This window comes from Atractosteus spatula, chromosome 5 (genome assembly GCF_055471065.1).
Source record: "Atractosteus spatula isolate fAtrSpa1 chromosome 5, fAtrSpa1.hap1, whole genome shotgun sequence".
Lineage (NCBI taxonomy): Eukaryota > Metazoa > Chordata > Actinopteri > Semionotiformes > Lepisosteidae > Atractosteus > Atractosteus spatula.
Window position 1 is genome coordinate 15,369,154 of NC_142710.1, and position 9,441 is coordinate 15,378,594.

The 9,441-nt window shown below is 41.6% G+C and overlaps 1 protein-coding gene across 1 annotated transcript; it reads left to right on the forward strand.

Annotated features, from left to right (window-relative positions):
• Nucleotides 1-1,735: 1,735 nt before the first annotated feature.
• Nucleotides 1,736-9,098, forward strand: tmem72 (transmembrane protein 72). The gene is made up of 5 exons (XM_088916804.1): nt 1,736-2,055; nt 4,682-4,748; nt 5,820-5,891; nt 7,500-7,639; nt 7,906-9,098. Exons 1-5 carry the CDS (start codon nt 1,986-1,988, stop codon nt 8,319-8,321), a joined length of 765 nt encoding a protein of 254 aa, XP_088772930.1. The 5' UTR covers nt 1,736-1,985; the 3' UTR covers nt 8,322-9,098.
• Nucleotides 9,099-9,441: the final 343 nt, after the last annotated feature.

The window sequence follows — 9,441 nt, forward strand, 5'->3', positions numbered from 1 at the left end:
TGACAGATGTAGATACTAAAAATGAATTTGGTGTCTACGGCTTTGAAAGTTAAAAGTAAAATTTGGAACTGAAGCCAGTGAAGACGTGTCAGAATCGGGATGATATAATTACAGAACCACGAAGAAGTTAGAAATTAAGCAGCAGAGTTTTGGACCATCTGAAGTTTCTTTAGGGAGTGTGTAGGGAGTGCACTGTGAAGGCTATTGCAGTAATCCAGCTGAGTTTGATGAAGTCATGAATCAATTTCTGCAGCAGTGTAATCAGGAAAAGACCACATGGTAGCAATGTTTCTCAGATGAAAGAAAGAGACTTTACAGATGGCTTCTATATGTGCATCAAATCAGAGCTCAGGATCAACCAAGACCCACAGGGTGAAATGTGAGGCTACTGTATCCAAGTTGTGGGGAATTTAATAAATGAAATGTATCTTCCCTGAAAATCATGCACGTCACCTCAGTTTTTGTCATATTTAGATGGAGAGGATGTGAGGTCAATCAGGCCTTAATTTCGCTCACACAGTTTGACAGAATCAAGACGTCACAAGGAGAATTGCACAAGATAGAGACATAAAGCAGAATTTCATTCTTTTTGCTAACAAAACTGTCTAACGGGAGTAAAGAGATTAAAAACAGAATAGGTCCTAGTATAAAGCCTTTGGGGACATCTGAAGAGAGTGGGACAATTTTGGACAGAAGTAATTAACAGCAACAAATCTCAGAAACAACGTAAGGCTGGGCCTAGTGAGTCCGCTGAAGAAAATCCAAAAAGAAAATTGGCTTTTGTGAGTGCTCGGGTGGACCGGCAGGTGGCGTTCTCAGGACCAGAATTTCCAAACAATGTGTCTCAATGTGGAGACACAAGGCACAGTGGTGCTGCAGGCCTTCAGATGACATGTCAAGATGACGTCCTGAGTATTTGGTCTTGAAAGACCCCAGAGGGGCAGGAACATTAACTTCTGTGTCTGGGCCTAATTTCACTCTAGCTGTGGTGAATTTGACCTCCCCAAAGCTGCCCCTTAATTAACCAGTGAAGCAAGCGGGTCCTGTCCTCTGCATAAAGTATTTTCCGATCCTTTGGGATGAAAAGCACTTTACGAATGCAACAAATGATCTTTTCCCTGTAATTTGAAGCCCATAAACAGCTTGTTGACTTGTATGGTTTAACTCTATAATAATAACTTTTGACTTTAAATGAACCAATCAGCGCAACCTTTGGCACTGCTACAAATTAACTTGTACAGTGGAACCTTGGTGGGTCTTTCTCATTGTGAACATCTGTCATTTGTCAGGGCACAGCTTCCTTTCATACCAAGAAGTCCTTTGCTAATAACTGCTAAACATCCAGGTAGAGATCATCTGAAAATGATGAAACTTATTTTCATATCAGTTTAAATTCTTGAATTGTTTCAACTAGTTTAAAGCTGCAGAAGCTGAATGACTGGTGTGTGTGTGGTAAAGGAATATTCATTATTTTTCAAATTCTTAGCAGGATTTTTTCTAAAGAATTCGTTCATTGTGATCCTACTCAATGAAATTCTCAGCAATAACTTGTTAATCCTTTGAAATCATAGAGCCGGCTATTCAGCAGAGCTTAAGAAACTTTTATGGCTTTGATCTCCTCGCCAAGGTCATTTCAGTTGTTGTACATTAGTCAGTTCATTTTTTACCACTAATAATTAACCCTTTTTAACAGCAAGGGCATCCAGAGACTGGCTTTCAGTTTCATCATCGCCTCGAGGGCCTGTGGGTGCGGAATATTCTGGCTGAGTTTGGTCAGCACTGACCGTTCACTTCATGATGCAGGTCAAAGCCACAGGTGCAAAACTACCAGGAGAAACAACGAGGGACTCCTTCCAGCACAGGTCGAGAGAGAAAAAATAGGTTGTGAAAGTTTTAGTCCTTCTTTTTTGTTTCCACAATGGGAAGGTTATGATACAACCTGAGGATTTGTCAGAAGTGGGAAAAGGTGTCTTCTTCCTGCAACAATGGAGGCTTCCTCTCTCTGGACTGCGCTGGAGTGCCTTTGCAGGATCCTCGGCATTTCAACCGCAGCAGGTTTGAGCAGCTCCACAAAACTAGTTTCACTTCCTTAACTCCGTAGAACTAGAGCCAGTTAAACTGTACGAATGTGTGCAAATATGAAGGAAATGGAAATGTTTGAAAAGGTTTCTGGTGTCATTCTTCCTATATATGTCAATATGAAGTAAAGATTTCATTGTATTTTACAAGGTCAGAATTATGCGCTGGTCACTTACAGCTTTAGAATGAGCTGAAGAAAAAGTGTTTTTTTTGGGGGGGGGGGGCGCAGGGAAGCTTATACTGTCGTGTCGCCCAAAGCATTCTTTCCTTGGTTTATTGCTATACTTTGTAACTGAGTCCATGGCACTGATTTAGCTTTAAATCCTAGAAAGGAATGAAAAGGTCATAATCAGACCTGGGTTTCGCCGTCCTGCCATAAGTACCCTGATGTCAGTGCTGAATATATCTCGCGTCTGCTCAGACACTGGTTTCCCCAGGGAAGGAAAGAGCAGCAGTAGCCCCCTGTCTTGGCTCAGGGATGGCGAGAGAATACATTTCTTGAATTACCTGTATTAACGACGATACCTGGCTGCCTGGCAGGTGTCTCGTTTCTGGGCAGATTTGAGATGTGAAAGCATAAACAATAAACAATTTGAATTTTGATCTGGTGGGCAGTGACACCGAGGAAACATCCTACAGCTGTGGAGAAACCCACAGCTGGAAGAGCTCGACACAGCCAGCCTACAGTGCAGACAAGCCCACCCAGTTCAGTTTCAGTCTGTAGGCCTGTTCTTTGGTGAATACAGGTAGCAACGACTTTCTTACTTATTCATTTACATGCTTTTTTGTTTTCAGTTACCTGCACGTAGAATAGGCTGGGAGATAAAAGAATACTACTACTTCGAAACCAATTGAACTCTGTAGCAAGAATAGGACTTTACTCAGTATAACTAGTGTCCCAAGTGGTGGAGGATTACAAGTTAGAATGGTTTGTCCAGCAATTGACACGTTGTGAGAATAAGTGTCCTAACCCTTTATTGAACCACAGAAAAACAAACAGATCCTGTCAGTATTAACACTCATTACAAACCCCTCAATAAGATGCAGGCTCATTCCTGCTTGAAAACCCTCTCTCTGCATTAAGGTGAAGTTAGCATGCTCCAAAAATCAGTTTATTTACACTGGAAAGGGTTTAATTTGTATAAATTAATACAAATAATAAACCTTCTTAACCCATTCTGTTACAAATTGCTTTTCCACACCTTGTGTAAATAAACCTCCTAAATGAGTTGCACATGTGTGCTGTTCTTTGTGGTCTGGAAGACATTAAGAACATTAGATTTTGCATTTCTTACTATTTAATTCTTAACATTAAATGTATACAATAACCACTCTCTCGAAATTGAAGCCTTTTGTAAATATGGCTCGTTTCACATTCACTCAGCTAGTGTAACAAAACTATATATATTTTTTCATTTTGAGTACATAGCTCAAATGTTATTTCTACACCATACTGATATTTGTTTTATTAAATTACTATTTTACAGTGCTTGCTAATAAAGTTATATAACATTTATATATCTTAATATATAAAGTTACCATTTTATTTTGAACAATGATATAAAGAAACAACAGAAGGGTGTCTGTCTAGAAACTAATGGACTTACTTTGGTGGATACTGTAAAGAGAAAAATAACATCTATTTCACAGAACAAGTGATGTAATTAAATCACAAGCCCACATGCCCAATTATTATAGAAACTATGCCCTCTAGTGGAAGAGCTTGCTTGATGCAGTGTCTCCACCCCTCTAGTGCTGCACAGTTGTCACTGACCAGGTGGACTACAACAATCCGGTCTAAGAACCTTGTCCTGTTAAAAAAAAGAGGAGAAGCTCATTTTGACACAGATTTTACAGTTCAGAGGACACTTGTTCCAGTAACAACATTCTTTTTTAGTCTACTGGGTGCCTTCAGTCAATTTGTGTTTTCTTTAATGTGATTTGAAACTTATGCAACTTAAGACAAATGCTCCTGATATGTATCCTTGTATAAATTGATTTTAATTTAGTTTCAGCATAGCTTTAGCTCTGGTTATGGGGATTTATAGGAGTTGTGGTAGCTCAGACAGCTAGGGGTCTAGCTCTTCACTGGAAGGTCCTGGGTTCAATGCCAGGTAGGGACAAGCAATGTATCTTGCTCTAATTCCTTCCAGATGGCTCCCAAGTCCACTCAGCCTGCTTTCCAAATGAGTACCAGGGGTTAATCCTTCCAGGGGTAACCGGCTGGCTGGAGTGTGATGCTGACCACATCACCTCTAGTGTCCAGTATGGTCAAGAAAAAATAGTGGCCCTTCCCCCCCCCATTCCTCATAGGCCTTTATGGCCTGAAAAGGTGCCTACCTGCCTACCAGCTGATTCCACAGGAGCACGTCACTTGTGCTAATAAAAAACCTCCTGAGCTCTTGTGCCAGCACCTTCATTAACACTGCTGGTGCACTTCACTCTGGTGGCTTTGTGTTGTCTGAGCCCCTTATACCACTGCGTGTGCCCTTACCACAGGGAACATGCACCATATTACACCTGTCACTATTCTTTGATAAAAACCATGATAAGTTGAAGTGTACTCTCTCTCATCAACACATTTTCTCTTGTCTGAACACAGTGCTGTTGGGCGTGGGGATTGAGACTCTCCTTCAGGGAGAATTTGAAAGCCTTGCAGTATATCTCCTGTAAGTATTGACTGTATGCAGTTGCTGATGTTGACATGTGCCCTGGCCTTTTAGCGGGTATTTCTTTCGAAAACAGAGCTGCTGCACTCTTCTCTCTCATGGGGAGACACCAATTCAAACACCCTGAACTGTCCATTCCTGTCAGTGAAGCAGATCCATAGACTCAACCAGTGGAGCAGCAAAGATGCTGGTAGATGCAACTTGTTGACTACAAATCCGCCTGAGCCCAGAGCTGACATGCGAAATGTTTAACCACCAGCAATTTGTGCTGGGCTGCCTCATGTCTGAGTATGTTCCCAGACCCCCAGGGTTATGGGGTGTACACAGACACTAGCAAGGCACGCTCTCCCGAAACAGAGCAGCTGTTTGTTTTTCTCACCAGCGCTGAACAGGGTTACAGTAGATTTCACTGCACCTGCCTCCCAGATGCACCGCAATCTCCACCTTCGCAGGTAGACTGACGAGTGGGATTTCTCTGAACGTGTCGTTAAGGGCACTCTCCAGCAGTGCTGCAGTTCTCTGGCACCCATTCAGGAACGGAGATTCATACTCTATATCAAGATGGGAATACTATAAATAGATTTCCAGCACTGGAATGGAAAAAGACTCCTTGGACGTGATCAAAAAAAAAATTATGGAAGTCCTCATGAGAGAGATTATTCCATTTAAGTGCATAAATTGAGAGTGCTGGGCTTTACAGCAAAGGATGTGTGCTGGTAGAGAAAATTAGTGACCTTCAGATTTGAAACTATGAGCCCCCTCAGAATCTGTGGGGAAAGAGCCGTACATGGCTCACAGACGTGCTCTCAGAAAGCTTTCACAGACAGAAAAATTGGAGAAGGAACTGGGCTTCTGACGGTGGGGCATGTGAATAAGATGAAAATCTGCCACTTGACCTCCGGCTACAGGCCTCTGCATCTATTAATTATTCTTGGCGGACTGTTTGGTAATCCTATTTCCTGACCTACTGTTTCTGAAATGTTTACATGTACCATTCTTTCTGCTTGTTTTTCTATGCATATAAATCACTTTGGCGTTCTTCTCAAACACCCTGGAAATGTCCAATGGAAGTGTTTCATCAGGAGGGGTTGCCATCTTTGAGGTGTCCTATTTTGCTGACAAGTTGCTGGGGCCCTGCCTTCCGTAAGTGTGCTCCCTCATTTAGAATAAAGAATTCCTGCGGTAATGATTAGCTAACAAGTTAATAAGTCTGAATAATGAGTGTTTAGAAGGGTTAAACTAGTAATCCATTCCTAGCAGGTGAACACGTGGGCTGCAAGGTACCTGTATTAAATTTGAGATGCCTGGAAAATACAAGAAGAGTAAACTGACTCTTTTCGCTCTACAACCTGACATTGACGAGCTAAGCCATGCTTTCAGAGACCTCTGGTACATTTGATTTTAACTTTCAAACCATCGGGGCACTGGAATTTCTAGGTTCTGTTTCAACAAATAAATTAAGATTGAATTATTTTCAAGGGACGTTATGTACACAAAAGCAGTCAATTTACCATGCTTTGAAGGCATGGAGATCTTCTGGATAAATTGTGAACTACTATGAGTCATTAGCCACAGGCCAGATTAGTGCTGTTTACACAGACAGAACCAGATAAACTGATGACTAATAGACTATCACTGGATTAATGGGGCAAATCATTGTAAGTAGCCCCTTTATGGAGCTCTAACAACATTTGGGAAGAAATAAAACTTTGATTCCATAGATGTGTCATAGTCTGCTGCCTAGTTCTGAAAAACTTCCACGTGATTCAGGACACTTACTCACATTCACACACACACACACACACACACACACACACACACACACACACACACACGGACTTACACAGACTCACTTAATAAATCTAGAAATCAGGACCTTCAAAGACTGAGAATTATACAGAACACATGGCGGAATAAAAGTACGGGCTATTCCATGGACATGTAAGTACTATCTATTAACACAAGAGGGCGCTCTTTCACAGTCTTTGACTTGCTTTATCTTCCTCTGCGTTTATTAAAGAAGAACAGCATTAATAATAATAATAATTAGTTAAACTTATATAGCGCTTTTCTGCACCCTCCACTCAAAGCACTTTACAGGTAATGGGGATGCCCTCCACCACCACCAGTGTGCAGCCCCACCTGGATGATGTGACGGCAGCCGTAGTGCACCAGTACGCTCCCCACACACCAGCTATTGGCGGGGAGGAGAGCAGAGTAATGAAGCCAATTCATAGATGAGGATTATTAGGAGGCCATGATTGGTAAGGGCCAATGGGAGATTTGGCCAGGACACCAGGGTAACACCTCTACTCTTTTCAAGAAACACCCTGGGATTTTTAATGACCTCGGCTTTACAGTATAGTGTCCCCGTCACTATACTGGGGCATTAGGATCCATGCAGACTGCAGGGTGAGCGCCCCCTGCTGGCTGCACTTACACCTCTTCCAGCAGCAACCTTAGTTTTTCCCAGGAGTCTCCCATCCATTGGTGTGGTAATATACAGGTAATGGTCTATTCCAATGCTGGAAGGAAAAGAAAAGAGACACAGTGTTTCAGCTGTGAAACCGTTTGACCAGAAGAGCTGAAGAGCTGCTGCAGAGCGGCTGCTGTCACCCCGTGGGTGATGCTAGTCATCGGTTGACGCTGTGGGTTCCTTCCTAAAAATGCAGCGCTTCGGGATCCTTTGGAAGGCTCATTAACACAAGGAATTACCACCCTTGTAATAATTAGGTATTGTCTCTGATCCAGGTGTCCGTCAGGATCAAGAGCATTCATCCTGTGGAAAAAAGCAGCCAGGCTCGGAGGCTTCCAGAAATTTCTGTACTACACACTGATGTCGGTGGTGTGTTTTCTTCACCCGGTCCTGGTATGGCACGCTGTTATTCCAGGTAGAGTCAGCCATGGGTCTCCTGCAGCTCCCTATCAGTGTTCTGGATTTTTCCACTGTCAGTGCCGTGCGGAGGCAATACAGACTCGCCCTTGAGAATGGGAATTCTGCCCAAGGAGAGACAGAAACGTCTCCAGGGATGGAAAGAATAACAAAGCGATAAGTGTCCTCCAAATGCCACAACTCGAATGAAGCATTTCAGGAACAGAAATGCATTTTGGTTTCAATTGCTAATTTGTTTTTGTTTGTTTTTTTAATTCTGACCAGGAGTCATGCTTCTGATCACTGGTGTAGCCAACTTCATTCTGAGTAAGAGGAAAAAAGCAAACCTGCCCCAATTGCCTCCCTCCCTGTCTGAACTCTATTCGGACCCGTCTGGGACAACAGTGAGTGTCACGGCAGCAGGAAACACCGAGCAAACCTACTCCTTCCACAGGGCTGTGTCCGGCAGCAGGACCACAGCCTGGGCGCACCTGCAGAGACTCTTCCACAGGCAGGGCCCGGGAGCCAAGAGTCAGGCACAGCTCGATCACGCAGTCTTGGATGGGAAACCGGGGAGAGGAAAGGGGAAGCAGGTGCATTTCCAGGAGAATGCTGTGCAGATTATTCCGGATGTGTCCGAAATGCTGGACTTTCAGGAAATGGAGACGACTTCAGACAAGGCACCCATCATCAGACCATGAGAACCAATCCATTCCCTTACAAGATTTTCTGCTGATGTACATGAAATGATGTACATTTCAATACACATTCTCTGCTCCTTCAGTAAAGCGTGGGGTGAATAACACTTAACACCATCAATTAATGGTACCTGGAGGGACTGGAGAAAAAGTAAACACTGTTCTTGTGTTTCTTTAGGTAAATGAAAACAAGCAGTATAAGGCCATAATTGCCACTGATGTTACAAAGCACCTTGTCCAGTATTATGTGATTTGTATAAGAGTAACACAGTGTAGTAGGTGAATGATTTTATGTAAAGCTGGTACTCTTATCATTCTTATCACTATGAAATATTTTATATTTCTTAAATTTGATGTCATTGGATTGTAAAGGTCTAAGAGTATTTTTCTCTAAGAGTCTATATTAAAGTATAAGTGATTTCCATGTTATGTTTAATTGTATAATCCAAGCTATAATTAGGTGTAATAATTAAAAGATTTTTTTAAATATACAGTATATATATACTTTCCTTGTATTTAAACAACGTTCCACAAAGCACCACATGTATATAGTATTTTTATTTCTTTCTATGGAAAATGTATTTTGTAATCTATCTACATAGTTCTACAAAATAAATCTGTGAATGTAAAGTAGAAGTATAGAGAGCTGTAAATACAGAGAGATTTTAGATTGGTAAGAATGTTATGATACATAGCCTACAGCTTATTTTTTACCAACCAATGGTATTTGTACATTGTTGATGGATAAGTTTCATTAAAAAAAGAGAATGAGAAGATTAACTCTTTTATAGTCTCTTGTCTTAAACTTTATATGACTGTAGCATTCACACTATTACAATGCTCCTGAACATGAGTCAAGCTGTGAGAGGACCAAAATATTCCCTCTGCCCATAACTAAACTGCTCAATTTTATTTGCAGCATCTTCAGTGACACATTGTAAGGAAAAAAAATAATGTTTTAAGAAAACATATTGAAGACATTAAACTACAGATCACATGGAAAAGTCAAAAGAAAATGTCAGGTTAAACTCTTCACATTCACTAGCAATTGTTTCAATGTGTCTTTTTTCACTCTTGCTAGATTCTTTAAGAATATAGCTTATTTTCTAGGAAGCTCAAACAG